Source organism: Danio aesculapii, chromosome 16, assembly GCF_903798145.1.
Source record: "Danio aesculapii chromosome 16, fDanAes4.1, whole genome shotgun sequence".
In the NCBI taxonomy this organism is placed as follows: domain Eukaryota; kingdom Metazoa; phylum Chordata; class Actinopteri; order Cypriniformes; family Danionidae; genus Danio; species Danio aesculapii.
In genome coordinates this window covers 45,124,127-45,151,760 of record NC_079450.1, presented here as the reverse complement: position 1 = coordinate 45,151,760, position 27,634 = coordinate 45,124,127, and the positions used below count along the sequence as shown (strand labels likewise).

Sequence of the window (27,634 nt, the reverse complement as noted above, 5' to 3'; positions counted from 1 at the left end):
CGAAAACAAGATTATTTTACTTACCCCACTGGCAGATAATTTAGCTTGTTTTAAGGGAAAAACTCTTAATTTTGCCTTATTTTATCTGAAGTTGACAATCAACAATATTTTTATTTAACCTAAGAATTTTGTTTAGATATTTGGACTAGAAATGAGACAAAGCAATATAAGAAAAGCCTTATTTTGCATTATTTAATTTCTGTACCTGAAAACTGCTAGAAAACCCAAGACAATCATCAAATAGTGCTATCTTGTGAAAATGTATTTACATCGAAATATTTACAGCAGAAAAATATAATATCGCAATATCAGATTTTTCCAATATCCCTAACTCTTATGTAGTAATAGTTCACAAAAATGAAATTTACTCCATAATTTACTCACTCTAAACCCATCCTCAGTGAGTGACCTTTTCTTAGACGAACACTGTCAGAGTAGTTTAAAACTTTATCCTGGCTCTTCCATGCTGTATAATGGTGTTGGATTGTGACTTTTATTTTGAAGCTTCCAAAAAGGTATAAATCTGTCCCACCAGATTGATGTGAAAAATCTGCCGAAAAAATGCCAGGTTCTACACAATTCATTCACGTCCCAACACATATGGATAAAGCTAACTTAACACATTTAAGTGGATTGACATAAAACAACTAATTTGTCCCCTCACAAATCTCAAGAATTGTATTGTTTCAGCTCATTTCAAATAAATAGTTTAAGCGACAAAAATATTGTCATAAAAAATAGCCAACCATAGAAAAACAATAGCAACCACAGAAACCGCAGTGATTACTTTTCCAATGTTATGCCTTCCTTTTTTGCACTTCATTGAAGTGGCTGTGCCTGAAATTGCCTACTACTCGAGAAGAAAAGTGGGTTCTATATACTATGAGTGAGAGTAGTATGAATGGAATTCAGAAGTACTGCATCCGCCATTTTGTGATAATGACTTACCTATGACATACCTAAGCGACCATGAATTCTCTCACATGGCATTATGGGATAGTGTCCATTGGATGCGGTAAAATCTAGATGGCATACATCTGCAGATACTCAATATACATCAATATAGCATCATTTTTGTGACACTGTACAACAATAATTCATATTTTACATTACAGTGAGGGTTAGGTTTAGGGTTGGGGTAGTGGTAGACGTTAGTAAAAAAATATATATAATTTAAATAATAACCTGTATAATTAGTGTTTTACATTACTGTGAGGCTTGGGTTTAGGGTTGGGGTAGGGGTAGACGTTAATAAAATACAATTAAGGGCTAATTTAATCAATTATATAAATAATTCTCGTTCACTTCCAGGCTGCAGCTCTATCACTTCTAGTAACAACTATTAGATGCGCATTTCAAAATCTTGCCAGAAGTAGTAGGACATCTGTGTTCTGTGGTCAGAAATTGTAGTTTATAATTTAAAAATCTGAAATATTTCTGTCACAAAAACACATTTATCCACATCATAAGATGCATTAACCCCCTGGCAGTCTATGGGTTTGTTTATGTGCTTTTGTAAGCTTCAAAAAGTCACTATCCAACACCATTACACAGGATTGAAAGGCCTGGATAAATGTAAAGCTACTCTGTGTTTGACTCACAGGAAAAAAGATATATACGTACATTGAGGATGACTTGAAAGTGAGTAAATTATGAAGTAGTTTTCATTTTTTGGGTGAACTATTCCCTTTAAATGAATCCACTTCACAGACAAAAGAAGCTATTCCATATTCTTGACAAACTGGATTTCGAGACACACAAACGTATCATGTTAAATTAAAACCAAACATAATATACAGCCAGCTAATAGCTAAAAAGTACACAATAACTAAATAATTGAACAAATGCAATAATTTTATTTACATACATTAATTCTATCAGTGCACTGGAAGCTTCTTCACCAAGACAGTTTGTGAAAGCTTGCCAATAAATTGTTGAGTTTATAAAATAAACGTGAGCAACAGCAGTCTCTTACCTGTGTGACTTGGTAGCTCAAGCTTGGGTTCACATTTTGGAAGAGAGCACTCTGAAAATACACAGAAAGAGAGAGGTTAGATAAAGCACATCCTCAATCTTTTCCTAAACATGAAAGGCTTTCATAAACACTTTGAAGTGAGGTTTTGAACAGGCGCGGAAATCATTCATCGTGAAGCAATACATCATGGTCCACCACAGAACTTAGAACATTAGACATTAGTGTGAAAGGACGTGGAATGATCAATATTTAGAAAATCATAAGGAATCAATATGACAGTACATAATATTTCAACCTAGGCTCATTCTGATTACTTACCCCTATATACATTTCTGGAGAGTTACAAATATTATTAGCATTTTTGCAGTTTTTGTTTTCGCAAACTTACCAGAAGCCGATGTGTATGATTTTTCAGATCTCAAATTTCTCCCGCGAGTGCCATTCACCCCTGCTGTTCTCACGTAAATCCACCAGAGGCCGCTGTCGGCTGACTGACTGACTGATTGACCGATCGACCAATCCCCACACCCACCCCCTTCAATAAACCCAACCGATAGTGTTTTAAAAAGCACTGATTGATCAGTGCCCACCCAAAAAGCCCTCGCGGCAGCCTGATTTTTACCACGTTTTCAGATTTTACCACATTCTCGCCCTGTTATTTACTTATTTTTTTGGCTTTTGCTTTTGTCTTACTTGCTTCCTCTTCACCGGATTCGAACCCGTTGTCACGGTCAACTTCGCTCTGCGGACGTACATGACGAGCTACCGAACAAACTGGTAATAGCGAAAAAGCTGTCCATAGATCATTTTAAGGGATGTAAACAATAACAATGGTCCTGACGTATTTCCTGTTTTACATTTTAAATTTCCGTAGCTTCTAAGAGTCCAAAAAGTTCCACATATAGATAAATAATGTTACCTCTTACAGGTTACAGGTATGAAATAGTGTGACAACAGGCAGGAAATGTTTATGGGCCAATGACATCACCACATTGAAATGGTCTATATGGAATTAAGCTGTCAGCTGGTAAGCGCAAAAAGAAACAGCGTCATATCGCCCCGTAGCATTCATTTTAAAGATAAAAAAAAGATGAAATGCAGCCATACGTACTTCTGGCTACATAATTCGTGATCTTCAGATCATGTATATAGGGGTAAGTTTTCAGAGTAAGTCTATGCTGTAATATTTGACTAGTTATTTTTCAAGATATTTAAGTATTCATCTTAAAATACAATTTAAAGGCTTAACTAGGTTAATTAGTCAAGTTAGGGAAATTAGGCTAGTCATGACGACGGTTTGTTTTGTAGATATCTGGAAAAAAATATATTGCTAAGGGGCTCTAATAATATTGAACTTTAAATGGCTTTTAAAAAATGAAAAACTGCTTTTATTCCAGCTGAAATAAAACAAACCAGACTTTCTCCATAAGAAAAAATATTATAGGAAATACTGTGAAAAATTTCTTGCTCTGTAAAACATAATTTGGAAAACATTTGAAAAAAAGGAGGGCTAATAATTCTGACTTCAACTGTATATCTATATCAATCTGACTCAAATTCTCTAAAATGTAAAGTCATGCAAAAATATCTATTTCTTCGCAGTTGCTCAGCTGCTGCTCCTTGACCCATCATTGTTGACCAGCAGTTTACTTTTAACAGAGACCAGCATTTGTGACTACCAGTAATAAGTCATTCCTGTTGTTATGCAGTACCCATCACACATTTAATATATTATATAATCATTAAACAATTAGTAAAGATGGAAATCATGTGATTTTTCTTATTCATAGTATTAGAATAAAGATGAATTTGGTTTCATTTTGAATAATAATTGAAAAGTTGAATTTTCAAAAATGTTATGTGTCATTTAGGCATGGGACGATAACTGTTTTTAAGGTATATCATGGTTTGGAGAAGTCAAGATTTTAAAACCAAAACTTTCTGCTATACCATTCCTGGGGTATATGTAAGATGTTTTATTTATGTTTTTTTAGGACAACAGTGTCTCCAGTAGAAAAGACATCCAACGATGTCGTTTTAAATTGTAAAAAAAAATGTGTTTTTGAAACTAATGAAGACAGCAGAAGTCTATGATTCATTTATTTACTTTGTCTGACACGTTTACTGTTCCAAAATATTTTAAATGTTAAATCAAAATAATATACACTGTGTTCAAAGAGGAAAAATGTTTTAGTTTTTTACCCAGACATTTAAAAAGAATGTATTTCAGAACAGTAATAACAATACTGTGAAGACTAAATAAATAATTGTTCAATGCATGAGTTTTTGAAGGAAAGTTATGCAATGGCCAAGTCAATCACCTGACCTGAATCCGATTGAGCATGCATATCATTTGCTGAAGACAAAACTGTAGGGAAAATGCTCCAAGAACAAGCAGGAACTGAAGACAGTTGCTGTAGAGGCAGAGCCAGGAATCAAACTGAATCCAAATATTTATGAACCTAATTGTATATGCACTATATTCCAAGTCTTTGCATTTGCACATCCAAACATTAAGATGTCCAAAGATAGGATTCTCATTTTTTTTGTCAATTGTATTTTTTTTTTTTTTAAATGATCATGTCTGTGTCAATATGTGTGCTTGCACAAGCTACACCTCAGTAAAAGCTGCCTGAAATCATGTTATGGTAAACATTCATTCAAGCCTGGGCCCTTTTCTTTTGAGAAGAGACCACTGGTCCATGCCCCTGCCACATCACCCTTATCTGATAAAGAGCTGGTGCTCGTCCAGCAGATGCTCCCAGATCAGCACCGACATTTGCCATGCAATATTGAGGTTAGGGTAAAGGCCATGAGCTCTGATGCAGTGTCAGTGAGGAAGGAGTGAGCTCTTATCAGTGAGCGTCAGTCCTCAGTGTGTAATAAGGGAGGATTTTGGCTTGGCTTCACTAGGGGTTGACTCTTTTAAATCAGATCATATCACAGGGTCTCAGCGGGACACTCAATAGGCAAAAGACCATACTGAATGCTGAGGTGCACACATGCTGGAGCAGTTTATCTGGACAAGCACTTGCAAGGGTTAAACCCCACTCATGTGTGAAGGCTTATCTTGACATCTGAAGGCGTTTAAGCAAACACAACTATCAACTTATTTACAAAAATGTGTAGTAAAGCCAACAGAATGGAAATGGAGAAATAATTAAAAGGATAGAAGAGAATAGGGTGAGCTTATTTAAAAAAAAAAATTATATTATGCAGACTTCTGCGGTAATGCAGGATGACCGGTTTTAATTATGATTTGAAAAAAATTGTGGAAAGATTACAAAATGTGCTTATAATTTCCGTTTGTATTGTTTTTGCTATGAAAACGATGTGACTTCTTGAAAGGGGTCTGCTACAATTATGCTCTGCTACAAAGTCTTTATTTTGTTTGGGGGTGTATATGCTCCCATGCTTGGGGGTTTAAAAAAAACATTACAATTCCTTTCTTCCCAGCCTGGCACAAATGGCTTGATTTTTTCAGATATTGATGAAGGCCCAACTTCCAGTAAACAAAATGTGTTGTGATTGGTTAGCTGTCCCAGTGCATTGTGATTGGTGAACAGCTTAGACAGTGTTTCAGTATCTATTTTGTGGAGACTGAGCCAGAGAAATATGAGCGCATTGCTTGTCAAAGACTAAAGCTAATTAATGTTGTCAATAAAATCAATTATTTCAATTTGTTTTGGGTTGCAGATATTTGAATACATCCTGTACGTACTAGCAGAACAAATCATTTATTGTTTGTAAATGAATTAAATCTGTATTGATTAAATCGAGAATCAAATGAACTATCAAACCAAACTGAATCGAAAACTTTTAAATCGAATCGAATAGGGGCATCTGAATCGATATTCAGCCTTAGCAATGATGATTATTTTACACATAATGTGATGATGTGTGGTATTCACAATAGATTCACAGTGTTTAGGTAATTTGAATGTTTATTGTATTCTTCTCCTAGTTAAATAGACACTTACTTTCATGCATTTTAGGAAAAGTTGATCAGTTTATACTGTAAGGGTGCTTTAACACCCGTATATCGATTGTTTTGTTCTGAAACAGTGATTAAAATTGTTACAATGTTGCTCTTAGTTCTTGGTGCAGTTCACTTTCACACAGGAAAGTTTCTAAGTGGACCAAAATAGCTAAAACAAGTCACGTGTAAGTAAAGTCTCCTCATGTTGGTCAGTGTTCCACAATTTATTTTTCACAGTCCCACTCAGCTGTCATGTGACCTTATATTAATGTATGGTGTAGGCATGGGACGATAACTGTTTTCAAGGTATACCGTGGTTTGGAAAAGTCAAGGTTTTAAAACCACCAAAATTTTCTGTAATACCGTTTCTAAGATATGTGTAATATTTTTTATTTACATTTGTTTTTAAGTTTTTTATGACAACAGTATTTCCAGCAGAAATGATCTCCAAATATGCTGTTTTTAATTGTAAAGAAATCTGTGTTTTTGAAACTAATGAAGACAGCAGAAGTCAATAATTCATTTGAATTATTTAGTCTGACATGTTTACTGTAACAAAATATTTTAAATCTTTCAAAAACAAAATACATTGTTTTCAAAGGGAAAAGATTTGTTGTTATTTTTTGCTAAGACATTTAAAAATAACTTATTTTAGAGCAGTAAGTACAGTACCGTGATACCGTGAAACTGTAATATTTTGATCCAAGGTTATCATAGAATGTTATACCAACCCATGTTTAGTATGACAATGAGCAACAATACAATATAAGCGAAAAGCTGCGCTTTAATTATGAATGGTGACGCCCACAGACATTATCACCAAATATAAATCAGAGGTAAGACTTCTCATACATAGCTGTTTTGTTTAATCATTAAGATGATTAAACAAATACATGTGTTCTTACACATGTCTCAGAATTGGAATATCAAATATTTCACAAATATATATCAAATATTAAAATCAATCGCACAGAACCTTTGCATGCACAGATACACTACCTGACAAAAGTCTTGTCATCAATCCCAGATGTAAGACTAACAAATAATAACTTGACTTCTAGTTGATCATTTAGAAAAGTTGCAGAAGGTAGATTTTTCTGATGAATCATCTGTGGACCTAAGATTCCCAAAGAAATCAGTCAAGTTTGGTGAAGTAAACATCATGGTTTGGGGTTACATTCAGTATAGGGGCATGCGAGAGATCTGCATAGTGGTAACATCATGATGGTAACATCAACAGCCTGAGGTCTCAAAACATTTGTGCTGCCCATTACATTACAAACCACAGGAAAGCGCAAATTCTTCAGCATGATTGTGCTCCTTCTCATACTTCAGCCTCCACATCAGAGTTCCTGAAAGCAAAGAAGGTCAAGGTGCTCCAGGATTGGCCAGCCCAGTCACCAGACATGAACATTCTTGAGCATGTCTGGGGTAAGATGAAGGAGAAGGCATTGAAGATGAAACCAAAAAATCTTGATGAACTCGGGAGTCCTGCAAGAACGCTTTCTTTGCCGTTCCAGATGACTTTATTAATAAGTTATTTGAGTCTTCGCAGAGATGTACGGATGCAGTCCTCCAAGCTCATGGGAGTCATACAAAACATTAGTTCTTTTTCCACTGCACCATGACTTTATATTCTGTACTGTACATTATTTCTGTTAAGTGACAAGACTTTTGTCTAAGCAAAGGCAGACCTTACTGTGCGATTTAAATAATTAAAAATGAAATCATGATCATATTTTATTTTGGTACAATAAGCATAATCTAGAGGCCTTTGGCTTTCATATAAGCCATCTTTGATACCAAATGATCAACCAGAAGTCAAGTTATTATTTGTTGATCCTAAAACTTGGATAAACAACAAGACATTTGTCAGGTAGTGTCCCTCCAAATGATTGCCCCTACCAATCCCACAACTATCAGAATTTTTATAGACAGGATTTGGGTCTCTCTGTGACATCATAAACCCCGGAAAACAAACTTGTAGTCCAAACTAACATTTTGTTGTAGTTCTTGAAAGAGATTTATTTTTTTTAAATCTCAATATACAAAAAAATATTTTAAAAAATCCATAAATTAGCAGTTTTCCATATTTTGTGATACATGTTTTTATTTATTATTCTACTCAATTAATGCTTTTGAATTGCATTATGGGACCTTGATCTTTTTTCCAACAACTTTTACCTTGAAATGTTCAAAAAAGTGATTTTCATAAAGATTTGTATAGTTTAAAGTGATATACTGTCTGGGTTGCTGTTGTATATTATGCTACAAACACCTCGTAATAATCAGCCAGTCCATGTTCAGTAATTTTACAGGCTTATTTCCCTATATATTATTTATTATACATTATATTATTTCAAACTGATAAAACATCAATGTCAAAGTATTTATTAAATGTATGCAACCGAAAACAAAGGTTATTTAATTGAAAAGGATGGTAAGTTGTTATCCATGACAAGCACTGTGCACATCTTTCTCTGGCTCAGAGCCAACCATCATAGGAAAGCAGATTTGAATTTAGCGGCTGATCAGCCAATCGTAACAGTGAGTGGTTAAACTGAACTCCTTATGGGGAAAACCCCTCAAAAAATAGGAAACACGATGGATAAAAGTCATGAATCACTCAATTAGTTGAAAAAATGTAGTAATATTAAAAACCCATGTCATGACCCTTTTAATAAAAACACAGTTGTTTATTTTCATTTATCTAACCTTTTCATTGGCCCACACAGCATGCAGGGTTTGAGGTTTTGGCTCATCTTTGTGCACATCACTTCCTCTCCTGGCTTTGTCAGCCATCATTTCAAAATGTAACTTCGAGATAAATACAACCACAACATTCTCCCATCAAACATCTGTTCCTTATTGAAAAAACAATGTACTCTGAACCCCTTCAAGAGATGGAGAGAGAGAGAGAAAGAGAGAGAGGAGATGTAAACAGTAATAATCTTCTTCCAATTATAAAAGATGACATAGCAGCATTGTCTATTCATGGACCATAATACATTCCATTGTAGCTGACTGAAAATAACCCTTAATGTTGTTGTTGTTTTTCTCATTCTTTCTTTCTTTCTTTCTTTCTTTAATAATTATAGCATCCACAGCAAACAATTTTGTGTTTAATAGACGTCTAATAGACATCTAAAACTAGACAGCTTGGCTAAAACAAAGCTAAATTTGGGCTGTAAATAAAAATCTAGACATCTAAGAATAGCCCAAAACTATATAGTCATCAAATTAACATATTAGTATGTGTATATTTGTAATGTGTAGCCATTCATTTCTGTTTATTTGATGACTAATCTAGTTTTGGCCTATTATTAGACATCTATTAGATTTTAACCGACAGCCTAAATTTAGCCTTGTTTTAGCCAAGATGACTATGTTTAGATGTCTATTAGACATCGTTTAAAAACAGAAAATGCTTGCTTGGATGATTGTATTATGAACGTTCTTGGAGTATCCTGTAAATACTATGCTACAGGGATTTAATCATTTAGTACTGCAGTTTTAGCATCTAGCATCATAGTACTGCTAGTGCGCTTTAAAAGGATGATTAGATGAACACCACACGTTATATAAGCAAACTGCTAGAGTTTTGTCTTGCTTCTACGATTAGATGTCTTGCTTCTTTTCCCAGTCAAATCAATTCGGGATCTGCAGCAGCAACATTACAGCGATAGCATGGAGGAGGGTCAGATAATGTTTGCTCATCATACATTATGCGAAGCTTTCTACTTCACAAGCCTTAATAGTTAACCTCTGCAACACTGGAATCCATACATAAGCTTTTAATTCAGATTAAATAGCATGGGCTATAAGAGAACCATGCCTAATCTACTTCAGAATGCTAGGGTATTTATTATAGTTTGTGTTTATGTCCCTCTCTTATAAACAACTTAGAAGAAAACATGTCATCTCTGCCTGCCGGTTTTTACAACCATTCGTACAAAGTATTAGAGTGCACCTATTATGAAAAATCTACTTTTGGAAGCTGTTCAGAACTGTGCGTAGGTATAGTGTGTTCACAGTCATATTGGAGTGTAATAAACACAAGTCTCGTTTTTTAATTCTCTGTTAAAATAGAATCAAAATCCTATCGATTTTGAGGCCCAATGCAATGTGATGTATAGTGCAGGTTTCCTCGCAAGGGCTGCAACTAAGAATTATTTTAATAATCGATTAATCTGTCGATTATTTTTTCGATTAATTGATGAATTAAATTGAAAAAAAAAAGCATTCATTTCCAACCCTTTATTCAAAAACAGAACTAAAATCTTTAGAAAGTGAATAAACATGTTGTCCTTGAACATCCCTGAGCTATTATAATAATAATAACACAATTTAAAAAATAAAAAGTTTTTAGATATTTGAACTGGGAACAAGATGAAATAACTAAGTAAGAAAAGCTTTTTTTGCAGTGTAGCTACACATGAAAACAGTTTGAAAATGAATGATCCAAAAAAGGCGAGTGAATAAAAACATGTCTTTAGTCATTCAATGCAAAGTAACTATACCACTGCTGCTTTACTACTATTGTTAACCCATTTACTGGCGAGTTCAAAAGATTCTATCTGGCCCCGGGAGTAAGTTTTGTTAAGTGATCATTATTTTAGAACTTTCACCCTTAATGTTTCTGTGGCGATGCATCATGTTTGTCATGTGACACACCACAGCCACAATAGCGCTGAATGACAGATGTATGCCTTTTATTATGCTTTTCCACTTTAATACAAAATATTCACATGCTTGCTCATCGTGTCATCAACTACCTAATATTCCAATTCACAAAAATGTGTGAGTGTTTTTGTTGTTTACACAACGTATAAATGATATTGATCGTGATCTAAAACTTGAGATGGGCGTCCCCATGTTTGCTTGCAGCCGCGCGTTTGCCTCATTCATAAAAGCAGAACACGCAGGATTCAGCACGTAAATTCATCAGATAATCCCAAAATGCATGCAAGCAAGTGGCTGGCCAGCTGGGAGAAGAATAGATTGAACTTTATTGTTACTGTCACTACGTGTATCTGAATTGAATAATACACATCTGCAAATTATATTTGAATGGATTGTTAGACTTTCATAGACTTTCTTGTGTATTACAATACATAACTCTAAATGTATTGTTTTACTAGTAACTGTGTACATTTACATGTCTAAAACATAAATTAAGCATTGGGTGGTTAAAAAAAAACTGCATAATTGTCATAATATGACACGTCTTTCTCTGGCTCAGCACCAGCCAATGCACCAAAACTCATTTAGAATTTTTTCGTCATGCTTGTCAAGCTGGAAAACAAGTAAACACCAGCACCAGGGAAATTATGTTCCTCTCTTCAAAACCGAACAAAAGTAGGATGCTGTAGTGATTTGCCCTGCTGTTGCTCACTTCCTCACCATGTTTCTTTACCTCTGCTCGTTTTTTTGCTCTGTCCTGTCTATGAGACGCCAAACTCTGCTGGCATCAGTGCATGAGAGAGGCAGAGTGCGGTCACTCTGCTCCGCACTTAACTAAAGACTTTTTAAAAATCAAACGTCTCTGCATCACACGACACGACGAATCGATTATGAAATGTGTTACCAACGCTTTTAGTAACCGATTTTAATTGATCCGTTGTTGCAGCCCTATTTCCCAACCACCAATAACGATTAACAGGTGTGTATTATCATGTCTCAGTATTAACATGTCCACATGACAGGATTTGCAAAGAAACTGAGATTAAAAGATCTGTTCTAACTTTCTGTGATCCAACTGCACGTGAAGTGCTACACTTTGTATTCTTTATAGCATTTTGAACTATACTTTTTAAGCTACATTATTCATAACCATTGGAATCACCACAGTTGCACAGTGTACACAACTATAAACGAGGACGCTTAAATTACACAACATGATTCCCAGTTTGTGGACGTTAAATCAGGTCTATTTTGTACAGTAACTTAGCTTTAAGGGATATCTTTACTATCTGGTGGATATCCTGTCACACTTGCTGTGAGTAGATAAGCAAAAACAGCACAACTTGTTAAATCTGTGTGTGAATCTTCCCTCAAACATTAGCTATGTATCCATCCAAAAATGCAAATTAAATGTATGCACAAAACTGGAATATCGCATAAAAGACGTGCAAATAAAGCAGCGTTTCCATCCAATGAGTCAAAAAGAACAAAATCGTCACTTCATGATAAACTGGCACCAAATATCAAAAGTAAAAACGGAATTTGCTGCAATAGGAGAAGCTGCGTAAATTCTTTATTTAATAAATGACTTGCGCCTCAGAAGACAAATGCAGACATGACAATGAACCGCTTGCAGCGTCTGAAGGCATGAGATGCAGAGTACAGATGCTCTCGACAATTCTGGAGATAATTATTAATATAATAACACTTAATATTTAAATGGTTAAGGTGTTTTAGAATGACCAAAATAACACTTCCAACTTTTTACAAAATGGTCAGCCTGCTGGTTTATCCATTCATACATATTTTTATCATCACAATATTTCTTATAACGAAATCACATGACTTTTTTAATGCGCATACTGGAATTTGTTGTTAAAAATTTTTATCCTACTCAATTATGCGCATACATTTTCAAAATTTATGTGCATCTTGGCGTTTCCATCAACTGTTTTAAGAAAAATTGGATTGAAACATAGCTATTGCAACGTCATTTGCGTGTGGCTCATTCATTTTACTGTATTTGTGACTATAGTCTCTGTTTCATTGTGTCTTGAGTTGTCGTCTGTCATTTTACTGTGTCTATCCTCACATTTGACCCTGATTAACCTTCTCTGAAACTAAATGCCCTGATATTGGGTGCGGAGAACCAGCTCATTTTAATTTAAAGGCACAGATGCAAATAATTTATCTGACACATTATTGAGACCCAAAGGAGTTTATATCTTGTAAAAGTCCAAAAGTTGAGACTAATGCATTAAGATGGCGAATTGAAATGAAATAAATACATTTATGTTATGTTATGACGATGAAGGCCCAATCCACATGAATAAGGTTATTTTCAAAACTACAGCTTTTTTTACAGAGTTTGGTCATAGAGGACAGACTACATCAAACCAGCAGTTATGATCCATAGCATTGGGACTACCCACAATCCAACCTAAAGTGACCATAAGAGGGGAAAATTTGATCTTATTTTCATATCATGTGATAGTCAGATGTGCAATTGTCTTAAATAGTATGTTTCTCTCCAATGTAATTATGTTTTATAGTTGATCAAAGTGAGGCAACGTTAGGAAATATCCCAAACCACAATCCTCCCTTCACTTTTAGCTAACCTCTAATTACACATAAAAAGACGTAAGTTGAGAATGATTTTAGCAATGACAGATCTCTTAAAGCCAAACATTGCAAGAACAGGAAATGAGCAATTTCATTAGTCTCCACTTGGTAAAATGGCACAATTATTGAGAGCTGCAACTTTCATTTTCAGAAGTCAAAAAGTCACTTCAGCATTGGAGATAATGAAACAATATTTGACATCCATTGAATTAATGACGACCATCATTTCCTGAACGAGGTCACAAGGACTATTCACACCTCATTTGAATGTTTAATTTCAAAAACAGGCAGATGAGTGACGACAAATTTGGAAAGACAGTGCAACAACCCCTTCAGATGTTTAGCAGAAAACACACAGTGCCACCACAACAGAGAATCAAGGGTACGGAAGTCACAATTTCTCGCTCTATATCCTAACAGACTTCAAAGGAGGCTTGGCCGCACCAATTTCGAGACGGAACAGTAAAGGGTTGAAAAGAGTAAGTGAGCTCTGAAGGGAGCGTTTTCTATGGAAGTGGTTTTGCTCCTGATAGACTCTGAGGGAGGGCTCGGGTTTTGTGTGATGCAGCCTTCAGCTGTTCCGCCTCATTGTGAAGTGGGCTGAATATGCCATGACAACCTCAATCATCCCACAAGTGTGTGAATAAGTGATGCTGTCGTGTATACAGAGCTGTCGTCAAGACAGAAGATATGGATAGCAAGGTTCACAATCTAACGCAATATGTGCTATTTATGTGTTGTGTCAAGTCGCACTTTCACTTTATATGGATGGGAATTAAAACAGACCGAAATTGAATATATCTATTGGATTATGCTATTGGATTGAATATACCTAATGAATTATGCTATTATTTTTCCATAACAATCTGCTTGTTAAGTCATGACATATAGAATACTGTTTCCAGGTCTAAGCCGCTACTCATTTGAATTGAGAAACTATTTGTTTCAACACAAACTCATTCTGATTACGTACCTCTATATACATTTCTGGAGAGAGCAAAATACATCCCAGGAGCTACGTTTTTTTGCAGTTTTGTTTTTGCGAATCCACCAGAGGTTGCTCTGTACGTTTTTGAGATCTCAAATTTCTCTTGCGAGTGCCATTCACGCCTGCTGTTCTCGCGTAAATCCACCAGAGGCCACTGTCGACAGACTGATTTACTGACTGACCAACCGACCGATGCCCTCACCATCCTCCATCCCTAAACCCAACCAATAGTGTTTTCAAAAGCACCGATTGACCCGCTCACCCCCTTTCCTAAACCCAGCCATAGTGTTTTAAAAAGCAATCCAGAAAAAGAAAAGCCCCACAGAGGACAAACTGGTAACTGGTAACAGTGGAAAAGCCGTCCATACAGAGGTAAGCAGTCAGCTGGTGAGCGTGAAAGGCACATCGTCATCTCGCTCGGTAGCATTAATTTTAAAGATGAAATGCAGCCATACGTTGCTCTGGTTACACAAATCTCCAGAAATATAAATATGGCTAAGTTTTTAGAATAAGCCTGTGTCGATTTTTTTAACCACTTTTTTAGCCATATTACATATTAAAGTGAATTTCTTACAAAATCATGGTTGACAATCCAGTCTCTGCACTTGCTGCATCACAGACACCAATATTTAATTTTTTATTTTAAATGAATCACTTTCTAGTCATGTGATATTAGGCATGGATATATATATTACGATCATGATTTTCGAAAGTATTACATTACTTTGTAAATGTTTATTATTACCATTTGTTGATCCTCTTCGTACTGTTTGATAGAGCACTTGGACCCAGAAGCTGCTTTATGTGACTTACAGTAACAAGCGGATAATACTCAGTAGCTATGTTTCCATCCACCTATTTTTATGCGCATTTTGGATATGCGCATAAAAAAATGGTTGATAGAAATGCCAAGATGCACATAATTTTTTTAATTGCACATAAAAAATGTATGCGCATAAGGATAAAGTAAGATAAACTTTTCATTCGATAAGAAAAGATGTGCGTAAACTACGATGGAGACACTTTTACCAAACAAATTCCAGTATGCGTATTAAAAAAGTCATGTGACTTTGTTATAAGAGATCATGTGATAATAACAATGTGTGTAAATGGACAAACCAGCAGGCTGAGCACATTTTAAAACATCTGAAATGTTGTTTTGATCATTCTAAAATGCCTAAACTGTTTCAGTATTAGTGTTATTATAATAATAATGACCTGTAGAACTGTCAGGATTTCTGTGCTACACATCATACACTTTCAAACACCACTATGCATTCATTGCGGGTTGACATTTGTCTTTTGTGGCGCAAGTCATTTATTAAATAAAGAAAAAGATTCACGCAGCTTCTCCTACCACAGCAAATTCCATTTTTACTTTTTATATTTGCCGCCAGTTTATCAGGAAGTGACAATTTTGTTCTATTTGACTACTTGGATGGAAACGCTGCGTTATTCGCACATATTTTATGCAATATTCCAGTTTTGCACATTCATTTAATTCACATCTTCGAATGGAAACATAGTATCAGTATAGGGTGCACGTTCGCAATCACTGTGCACTGAAATTTTTGGGTAAACTAACCCTTTAAATCCACTGCTGAAATATAAACATTTAAATGGGGTCTATCTGTGTGATATATTTATTCAAACATACATTAATGAAAACAACAGGTTAAATATGTAAATATGAGATATTTTTCAATGAAACTAGTAGAGAAGGAAAAGCTTTCCTGAGGTTAATGTAATGTTACATGACTCTTTCCAGCATCGATTGAGCAACTACATGATACACTTCTTTTCTTTCTTTCTGATGTTTATTAATGTTTACTTTCTACAACAACTTATAGATTTATTTATTTCATGTTTCCTTCAGAATTATGAAATTGAAAGAATCTGAAAGATACTCAACAGAATCTACATGAATGCTGAGCATTATAAAGTAGTAGATCTGTGTAATGAATTGCAGTCTGACACCTTTTAGCAGGCAGAAACACAAGCATGTTATTAGCAAACTTGTTTACTGAAAGCAATTAGTTTAATCAAAGTTGCATTAGTCATGTGTGGGTAAACAACAAACTTATACGAAACAAACAAGTTAAAGAAAACAATAATAGGAGCGAAGAAAACAATTATATAATTAGCAATAGCACAGTTATTACTAATTTATTGCTGGTGTTGTTTTGTGGCTTGTACTAATTTTAGTTTTAGTCTAGTCTTTGTGTAAAGCTGTATTTTATGTTTTTTTTTAGTTTTAGTCGCATTCAAACTCTTTTTAGTCTACTCAAGTTTTAGTCAACTAAAAGTCTGAGCATTTTAGTCTTATTTTGTCAGAATTATCTATTTTCATCTTTAGTCTATGAAAACTGATGGCATTTTTTTTGCTGTGTAATATCAAGCTTCTTTTAGCACTTTCCACTTAGCACTTTATTTTTTTTCCCAATTTCTGCTTAACAGAGATATTTTTTCAACACATTTCTAAACATAATAGTTTTAATAACTCATTTCTAATAACTGATTTATTTTATCTTTGCCATGATGACAGTGAATAAAATTTTACTAGATATTTTTCAAGACACTTCTATTCACCTTATTCTCCGCGTATGAGTGGGCGCAGCCATTTGAATCATTTTGGCTCGAAACTTCCGGTCTCTTTCACTTCCTTTCATTTTTAAACGTTACAAACAGCTCATTTTGCTGCTTGGTGTTGCAAACTGATATTTTCTTATTATATTATTCTACTTTGTCTGTATTTTAAAGCAAACACTTGTTTGTAGAGTAAGTAGTTTGATCGTTTATTGCCGTTTATTATTCCTAGTCATTTCTCCCATATAGGCAACTGAATCGGAAGTTCTAAAACAATCGCAAAAACGTGCGCACTTCCGCATTGAAGAATAAGGTCAATACAGCTTAAAGTGACATTTAAAGGCTTAACTAGGTTAATTGGGTAAACTAGGCAGGATAGAGTAATTAGGCAAGTTATTGTATAACAATGGTTTGTTCTGTAGACTATCGAAAAAATATAGTTTAAAGGGGCTAATAATTTTGACATTAAAATGAGTTTTAAAAAAATTTAAAACTGCTTTTATTCTAGCCAAAATAAAACAAATAAGACTTTCTCCAGAAGAAAAAAAATATTATCAGACATACTGTAAAAATTTCCTTGCTCTGTTAAACATAATTTGGGAAATATTTAAAAAAGAAAAAAAAAATCAAAGGGGGCTAATAATTCTGACTTCGACTGCATATACAGTACTGTACAAAGGTCCTAAGCACTATTCCAGCTTTGTTGGCCTAAGACTTTAAACAATACAAACAATATACAATCAATACATCGTTTTATTAAAAACAAACAGAAAATATAGGAAATATGTACAAAAAACAACAACAGCAAACATTTATTCTTCAAGCTAAAGTCTAAGTTTAATGTGACTTCCCTTGGCACCAAGCACAGCTTGAACTGTTTTCTTCTAATTGTACTAACATTTTCTGAAATAATGTGCTGTGTAATATCAAGCTTCATTTGGCACTTTCCAAAGTTCTTCTTTAGGTTTAGAGTATCTTATCTTTCTTTTTCTGTCCAGGTGATCTCAAACAGCCTCTATAATGTTCATGTCTGGGCCCTGTGGAGGCCATTTCATGACTCTCTGTGTTTTATCGGGGGTTTTCCTTCTCCAAATAGGATTTCACTACAATTAGTGGATCATGCTGAAAATAAAAACTATTACCACTGAAGTCCTTACCAGAAAGAATGGCATAATGGATTAAAAACTATCTGTGATTTTCAACATTCACAATTCCATTAATTCAGACAATATTGCTAACAACACTGGTAGAAATGCAGCTCAAACCAGGACAAACAGATTCTCTCCAAACAATTATCTTAAACAATTATTTTAAACAATTAAACCAAAATAATTCAAACTATAACCTAACTCCTATCCTAACAAACTATACATCAACTGAAAGACAAATTATTCACCTTGTATACATCTAAGTTTTAAAAGAATTGAGAAAATTTGCATGTATAACTGGTTTTGTGGTAAAGGGTCACATTTATCCATTCTACCGAACAGATTTATTGTTGGCCTAAAATGTTTGCACAGTACTGTATATATTTTTTACTTGCACTGGATGTACTCGCTCAGTTTCAAAACAAATCAGGGAGAACATCACCAACATCACCAATATCCTGAAACAATCTGTTACACACTCCACTTAAGGGTGCTTCTATCTGTCTGAACAGGCCACCATCACTATTCAGTGCCTGTTCTAGCAAACACTGAGCCGTTTTCTTTGCTCGGCGTCAATAGGTAGTTCAGAACGCAGGCCAAGGTTGGTGTGCAAGATCTGCTACAGTTCTCAAAACCAAACAAAAGCTCTTTAGGTGGGCGTCTTGCCCCAGAGAGACTGCTTTCAATGCTCGCTGACTAAGTAGGGCACTGAAGAGACATCTAACGTTCTGGAAACACAAAATGTGTTTAACGAAAAAGACAGCCAGAGAGAAAGCTCGTCTCTGCCAAAACTTGAGTGTTGAGCAGGCGTGGGGCAATTAACAGAACGACCAGAGAGTTCTAGGATCTGAAACATTGCCCTAAAGGATGCTGCAGTGCAAGATTGTTACTATTATTTATTATATATATTTTTTAATTGGCTATACATTTTAGTTTTGCTTTATTTTGTTTCATTAATTGGTTTAGTAAGTGTTAAGGTTTTTTTTTTTTTTTTTTTGTGAACACATTTCTACACATTTTTTTTCTATATTTGGTTCCAGTTTTAATTTAAGTATTTCTACTGTAGCAAAGTTAACAGAATATGTGCATTGTTGACCGAAGAAACCTTTTATTAATGAAATAAAATAGTTTGAACTGAAAGCATACAAACGCAGGTTAAATAAATACATATTTATTTACATATTATGAAGAAACTATGAAACTTCATATTATAGTTAATATATTTAACATGCCTGGTTTACAATATTTCATAGATAAAAAAGATATAATGCGTTTAAAGTCTGAATGAAATTAAAATGTATTCTCCTTATTTTTACATGTATATAGTCAACCCAGGCTCATTCTGAAAACGTAGTTCTGTGGACGTTTCAGGAGACCGCGAAATACGTCCCGGGAGGTACGTATTTGTGCAGTTTTTGTTTTCGCGAATCCGCGAGAGGTCGCTGTCGAACGACTGGCTGATTGATTGACTGGGCGACAGGCCAATCGCACGACCCACCCTCCTCCACCTTCCCTAAACCCAAGCAGTTTTACCGATTGACCCGCCCGCCCACTTACTTCCCTAAACCCAACCAACAATTTACAAAAAAAAAGCTATCCAGAAAAAGAAAAGCCCTCGTCTGATTTTTACGTTTTCGGATTTTACCACATTCTCAGCCTGTTATGAACTTGTTACCTTTATTTTTTGGATTCTGTTTTTGTCTCACCTGATTTCTGGACCCGCTTTTCCCCGGACTCGAACCCGATCGTCGACAAGCTAATCGGACAAACTGGTTGCAGTGGGTAAGCCCTCCACGTGGAGGAAAGCGGTCAGCCGGCAAGCGTGAAAGGGAACGGCGTCACACCGCCCCATAGCATTCGCTTAAAAAATGAAATGTAGCCATACGTATCTCCGGCTACATAATTCGCGGTTTCCAGAAACGTCCACGGGACTACGTTTTCAGCATGAGCCTGGGTTGTATATAATACTTCTTGTTACAAATGATGAATCTGTGAATTTCATTATTTAAAGAGCCCCTATTATGAGTTTTTGAAAATGACCTTCCATACAGTGTGCAACACAGCTGTAAGTGAATGAAAACATCCTGCTGAGGTTTAAATCTGAAAGTGCACCTTGTTTAAAAATATAGATTTTTTAATATAGATTAGACTCAGAGTCGTTTAAATAATTTGTCGTTTGTCCGGATCTTATGCCTGTTTGCATCGACGTCAACACGAAACAATACCAAATATAAAATGCCGGATCCGGTTAAACGTGCATGTGCCTTTCACTTCAAACGCTAGCAGAGTACGGGTGTGCGTGGGACTGATCATGACTGAAGATGAGTGAACATTAATAAGTGAACTTTCTAGTGATTAATGCAATAATACACCCTACAATAGGGATTCATCTGTGGTTTGTTAACGGAAAAATCAGAAAAGACTATTGATGTATGGGACTGTCAGAGCTTGACAGGAACTTCAGTTCATGGATCACTTTCTTCCCTAGTAAGTGTGATTGAAATGGTTTCTTCTTTGTTTTCGCTAGCTTGCAAAATATGTATTTAATTGTGTTTTGTTACTTGTAATTTCCCCATGTGGCTTGTACTGTATCTGGTTAACCCTTTATATTCTCATATCGTGTCTAACATCATGTTGAAAACAATGCATAAATGCATTTCTGAGCTCGCAATCCTCTGTCGTTTGTCATTGCTATGGCCACCATCAGCTGGGGTCACATACATGCTGTGGTCAAGTTTTAAAATAGTTCAGTTTTGCCACTGTGTGGATTAATACTGAATGTATGTCGTTGTTTTTACTTATGGGTAAGAATAGAGCAACATGCTGGTTTTTAACAGCATTGATTTAATGCACTCCTGCATTGAGCTCACACATATTCTCTGCACTCTGTCTACTTCACCAATGTGATAATCTTGTTTCTCTATCTTGTGCTGGATGCAGTCGACCAATCCCAACAGACTGGGTCATCGAAACAATCAGCGCAGATTAGCATCATGCTAAGGAGGGGTTTGGGAACAAATGAATCGCAGAACAAATGATATGGGAGTCATTAGGATAATTAGGTGAAAATAAATGCATATTATAAGACAATGAAAGTGTTTTTTGATCTTGCATGCATATCAGACTGTTGTTGGAGACCCCCAAAAGCACAATATTACCTTTTATAATGCATAATAGAAGATATTTAAAAATACATTTTCCCGAAAAATCTTTAATCAGATACCATAACCTTCCCTCCCCACTCAAAACCAATTTTCTTCACTTCTGGTCACATGGGATCACTTTAGGGCGGGGCTATCAGTTTTTTAGAGCAGGGCTGTTTTGTTTTCACAAGAAGCAATAGTTCGTATGAATATGATATGATTGCATTAGTAAAAATTAGCTCCTCATTCTCACCACCGTTGGGCATCTGAAAACATTCTACCCCAGAGAGTGAACAGTGCCAACAGTGAATCCGGTGGACAGTATTCCTGCACAACTGAGTACAAACTCAATAAAATCATGCACCAACCTGCATTTTTCCCACTTAAGAAACTATTTCAATTGAATGTACACGAAAATGTACACGAAAGGGACAAACTTAACTTCCATTTCACACCATTAACTTTCAGATTTTAAAGTTAAGATTGTCCTTTTTTCCGCTATCGTGAAATACATTCACCTGAAATGGTGCTGAAATAAGAAAATATGTAGGGTGGTGCATGATTTAGTTCTCTGGGAACCTACTGGATTGTTAAAAAACGGGTGTTGCCAGCAAAACGAAGGAAAATTGATGAATGAATGATTTCAGAGCAGAAAGGAGACACAGACTGATATGCCACCCCTATAGGAATTCCATGTGTCAGGAAATGAACAAAAGTATATCAAGGGGGAGTTATGGTATTTGATTAATGTTAATGAGGGCTAATGCATATACAAATAAGAAGAGTACATTTCCATTACATAGTGACTTTAAAAGATTTTTGTAAATAATCATGTTTATAATCTTGACTGATGTGGTTGGCTTTAAAAGCGCCACCTACAGGTATTTCTATAAATAGAAGCAGGTTTGATTTTCCACCACAGAAAGAGTGCTTATTAATTCTGAAAACTAATTAATATTTTATTTTCAGTTTTTCATTTAGTGTGAATATTTTATTTTATTTGCGTTAACAGATATGTTTTTAACCAATATTTTAAGTCTTAGTTTTAGTTTTCGTTTACTAAAATGACCTAGCTGCGGTGCTATGCAATAAATCTCTGGATACTGACTTTGCTCTGACAGCAAGTGTCAATCTAAAGTATAACACTGTGTCCTAACTACACGTGACAAGACAAGACTCCAGCGACAAGCAATTTTGCTGTCTGCACCAAACAGAAACAAATACTATAGCCATTAATTTAAATATCAACCACTCCCAAGGAAATGGTAAGTATTATGCTATAATTGATACATATTAAACCAAAAGACTTCAAACAATTAGCTATTTAGTTATTTTTTTCGATACCTGAGGTAAACAATATGTTGCTGCTCTCAATACTATAAAAAGAAAAGTCACGAAAAATGGCGTTCAAACTCACATTGGTAGCATTTAACACTGAATAAAGCACATAATCAGTACCTGAGGTTATCATTTTCTTTGTAGTTTATGCTGTTGTTTTGCCGTGACATCTTGAAAATAGAAACTTTGAGTTTTGGAATTTAAATCAGTACACAAGCAAACCAGAAATTTACTTGGTTAGTTCACCCCAAAATGAAAATGATGCCATCATTTACTCACCCTTCACTTCTTTCAGACACGTTTGAGTTTCTTTCTTCTGTTGAACACATAAAACATGCTGACTCCACAGTGTTTTTGTTCCTACTATGGATGCCAATGGCTGCCAACATTCTTCACAATATCTTATTTTGTCTACAGAAGGAAGAAATTCATAAACATTTGAGTGTAATTAAATGGACATTTTCATTTTTTGAGTTAACTATCTCTTTAAGCAAACAATTAAGAAGCAGTTTTCATTAATTACATCATGAATTATGAAGTAATATAGCCAAACGCTGCATTGTTAGCATGTGAATCAACTTATTAAGTCAGCATGCGTTCGCTGTGTAGGGGATACTATCAGAGTGCCATATTGGTTTGATGCTGATTCAAGCCTATATAAGCAAACCCGGTTATTTGTTTTTGCCAATTAATCAGCACAGACAGCTTTTGGAAGTATTCTTAGTAACATATGAACAAACAGCCTCTAGAAGTGAAATAACAATCACTGGTCTGGTAACATGTGGCTTGAGCTCAACACATAAGCGCACACTTTCTGAACATCTGTTGCTTCCAATTTACATTCCAAAAATTAAAATTGATCTCCTAATAGTTTTGTATTTAATTAGCCTTTTCAAGCATTTAAATTGACTATAGCATATATAGGAAATTATATGATAATAATTAATTAAGACATGAAACTGTAGAGGGTGGCATGGTGGGTCAGTGGTTAGCACTGTCGCCTTACAGCAATAAGGTTGCTGATTCGAGTCCCGGTTGGACCAGTTGGCATTTCTGTGCGGAGTTTCATGTTCTCCTCGTGTTCGTGTGGGTATGCTTCAGTTTCCCCCAAAGACATGCATTATAAGTGAACTGTGTGCAAATTTGAGAATGTATGGGTATTTCCCTGTACTGGAATGTGGCTGGAAGGCCATTTGCTGTGTAAAACACATGCTGGAATAGTTGGCGGTTCATTTTGCTGTGGCAATCACTGATAAATAAGGGACTAAGCCGAAAAAAATGAATGAATGAATAAAACTGTAGAATTATAGTGTCTTACAAATTTCAAATTATAAATTAATCATAGGGCTGGGTGATAAAATAGTTATTGATATTTATTAAACGAACACCATTGTCAATATTGATAAAAAAAGATTTGTTATGTAGTTTCGGTATGAAGTGCTATAGTTTTATTGAAATGTGGCTGCTGAGCATGCACCTTGGAAGTATTGCCAATAAGCTTAGGGTGTAAGTTTGTCATTTCCAATGGAGGCTCGCGACTTGCATGACGCGCGATTGGGAGCAACGCACACTTGTTGTGCAAGTGGCGCACATGTGACTCGCATTTTCCAGACGCACCTAGTTAAAAACATCTGAAATTTGACAAATGCTGCGAGCGCACCGCGATTCATGTTTGTAGAACTAACCAATCTGCTTCACACTTTGTATGGAATATACACATTTTAGTAATAACGGCAGACTAATTACCTCAGACAAACACAGAGCACCCAAACACTGCAGTGCTTTTCACTTTTCTCCATAAACTTGTCACCCTTAGAGAAAACGCTTGATGGTCGCTTAGTTACGAGAGACGCCAGGGGAGCGTGAGCGCAAAGCCCATTGTAATGATCAAGGAAACCACACGCTCGCACTTGCCACTTCAGGTCAGAATAACAACACATGTAAAAATGAGTGCGCTAGCTAGCAGCAGTGATGAGATAGTAAATAAATAGCACGTAAGGATGTCGCCAGAGTAGCTTTTTGGTTTCTTTTCTTGTGCGTCCCAGCCACTAGCTCCCCATCTGAAAGAGTTTTTAGCATAGAGGGTAATACCTTAGTTGCGCACACAGTTTGTAACATTTTATTTATCAAGTTTAAGAGTCTCTTTAACACTTATGTTTAGTTTATTATAATGAGATGAGATATTCTGTTATTTTGTTTAAATATTTTTGTTTTTAACTATTAAAACTATTTGCCTTAGTAATGTAGGTAAATTAAAATAAGGTGGCTAAATAAAAAAATACCAATATTCCTAAATAGATTGTAAAAAAATATTCAATAATTATCGATATCGAATGATATGAAACATGATACTGTGATTTTTTTTTTTGCAATATCGCCCAGCCCTAATATATATATATATATATATATATATATATATATATATATATATATATATATATATATATATATATATGTTAGCCCCACTATGATTTTTTTTCTTTTTTTAAATATTTCCCAAATTATGTTTAAAATAGCAAGGAAATTTTCACAGTATGTCTGATAGTTTTTTTTTTCTTCTAGAGAAAGTCTTATTTGTTTTATTTTGTTTTATTGTTTTATATAAAAGCAGTTTTTAATTTTTTTAAACACCATTTTAAGGTCAAAATTATTAGCCCCTTTAAGCTATATATTTTTTTCGATGGTCTACAGAACAAACCATCATTATACAATAACTTGCCTAATTACTCAAACCTGCCTACCTAATTAACCTAGTTAAGACTTTAAATGTCACTTTAAGCTGTATAGAAGTGTCTTGCAAAATATCTAGTAAAATATTATTTACTGTCATCATGGCAAAGATAAATCAGTTATTAGAAATGAGTTATTAAAACTATTATCTTTAGAAATGTGTTGAAAAAATCTTCTCTCTGTTAAACAGAAATTGGGGGTAAAAATAAACAGGGGGGCGAATACTTCAGGGGGTCTAATAATTCTATAATTCTGACTTCAACTGTGTGTGTGTATATATATATATATATATATATATATATATATATATATATATATATATATATATATATATATACAAATAATGACACAAAATGATGCAACTGAGATTTATTCTTAATTCTACAATTATGGAATTTAATGTAAGTCATATTTGACTTCACGTAGCTGTACAATAGGAACCATGGTGATTCGTTTATCATGATTACATAGTAACCAAATTTCAGATGAAATCAAGTATTAGTCAAACGTACTGTCTACTTTAACGTGACATTAAACAATCCATTTATATATATATATATATATATATATATATATATATATATATTTTTTTTTTTTTTTTTTTTTTTTTTTTTTTTTTTTCGCTCCGGGGGCTGTATTAAATATTACGAAACACCCTGAATGGATGACCATCACCCAAAAAAATATTCCAGCATGCTCTTTTTTTTTTTTTTTTTTTTTTTTGATTGTTCGCTATAAGTTACAAGTCTTTCATACTTGCATTCACAAATTCCCTCTACCTGCTATGACTGCTGTGAAATACTGGCAAAGATATTAATTGTCATCATTCCTTTGCTGCACCTTTTTTGCTGTCATATCATTCTTCATTACTGCTAGCGATTTTCAATGTTCTTCAGTCACATTTTAGCAAGTTGTAGCTGGCAAACATGTAACATGACAAGCTGCGCAGATGCATCAAGCCTAAACTGAAACACGGAGGAAAGAGACATTGTGATACTGTGAGACTCCTGCTGTCACTCAGAGTGTCCATGGCACATTACAGAGACCCTCCACGAATGCACCTGGTACTGCAGAGACAGCTGATACACATCACAGCAACAGCTGACTACAACAACACAACCATTACCGAAAGACGAGAAACAAGCTCAAAAATCAGATTATCATAGTGAAAAACATGCCATCAGTGAAATGTTGGCTAATATTGTATTAATTACGCGATGAATGCAGTGGGATGCTTAGGTATGACATCACTGAGATGCACAAGCAGCAGCAGCAGCGTTACAAATCCATGCTTTATGACGTCACAACTCTGTGAACTCCAACATCACGCGTATAAACAGTGACGTACGACATAAGGTTTCGAAGAAGAAAAAACTGTGAGCGGTGACTTGTTCCATGACTTTGCTCGCGCACATTCGAATATAGGCTAGCGTTATATTTCCCACAATGATGCATAAAAGCAGTCAAAGTGATTGACCTATATATCTTAATCTACCAAGTAATAAAAATCACGCCTGCGGCTTCACAGTAACCATCATCAACATCTCAAGCAAAAAAAAAAGATGCTCGAATCTATGATGCGGCCAGTTCGGTCACGTATCGCTGGCCTGAACCAGGATCTGGATCCGCGGGTTCATCAGCACGAAAACAGCAAAGCGCGCGCCCCGCTCCTTCTCCCCCACTTACCGGATTTAAAAAACGCCGCTATGTCGGCCGCCTCCTTAGATGTGTCTTCTCCCTCCCCTGTACTCATCCTCGGATTCAATGATTCTCCCTCAGCAAAACTCCCCAAACAGACGGATCAGTGACGGTTTTCCAAAATAAAGCGGGCGCTCGGGAAGGAATCCTCTTCATTGGAAAGCAAATAGCGGCGTGCGGAGATTCGCTCCTGCGCTCGATGAGCAGCACGGACCCTCCATCTTGGCTTTAGCTCGCTGGAGAGGTGTCGGTACCGATCGGCGGCGCTCCTGAGTTTCAGCTGGGAAAGAAGAGGAGGAGGATGAAGGGAGGGAGAGGGGGGAGGTCTTCTTCAGCAAGGGGGTCTCCAGGAATCCCCAACTACCCCACACACACCCCCCACAGGTCATCTCTGCAATTTCTCAAGTTGTGTGCGCAGCCTAGCCTTCTATAAGCCTACCGAGTAGCAAATTTTTCCTTTATAGAAATCTGATGTACTGTATGGCAATATATGCAAGTTACATACAGTTAAAGTCAGAATTATAAGCCCCCCTGAATTATTAGCCTCCTGTTTATTTTTTCCCCCAATTTCTGTTTAACGGAGAGAAACACATTTCTAAACATAATAGTTTAATAACTCATTTCTAATAACTGATTTCTTTAACTTTGCCATGATGACAGTAAATAAAATTTCACTAGATATTTTTCAAGACACTTGTATACAGATTAAAGTCACATTTAAAGGCTTAACTAGGTTAACTAGGC

The 27,634-nt window shown here is 35.4% G+C and overlaps 1 protein-coding gene across 6 annotated transcripts in view; it reads right to left on the bottom strand.

The window, feature by feature from the left end:
- triob (trio Rho guanine nucleotide exchange factor b) overlaps positions 1-27,150 on the bottom strand; it is a 279,189-nt gene extending 252,039 nt beyond the window's left edge. For 4 of the 6 annotated variants that reach the window (XM_056475711.1, XM_056475713.1, XM_056475712.1 and 1 more), the window contains exons 1-2: positions 26,879-27,143; positions 1,976-2,026 (exon numbers count right to left, since the gene is read on the bottom strand). In XM_056475711.1, the coding sequence (XP_056331686.1) occupies positions 1,976-2,026; positions 26,879-26,945 (118 nt within the window). In that variant the 5' untranslated portion in view covers positions 26,946-27,143. Of the gene's footprint in view, positions 1-1,975; positions 2,027-26,878 lie in introns of all 6 variants that reach the window. The other 2 variants (XM_056475717.1, XM_056475716.1) reach the window with 2 other exon arrangements.
- Between the last annotated feature and the right edge of the window lie 484 nt (positions 27,151-27,634).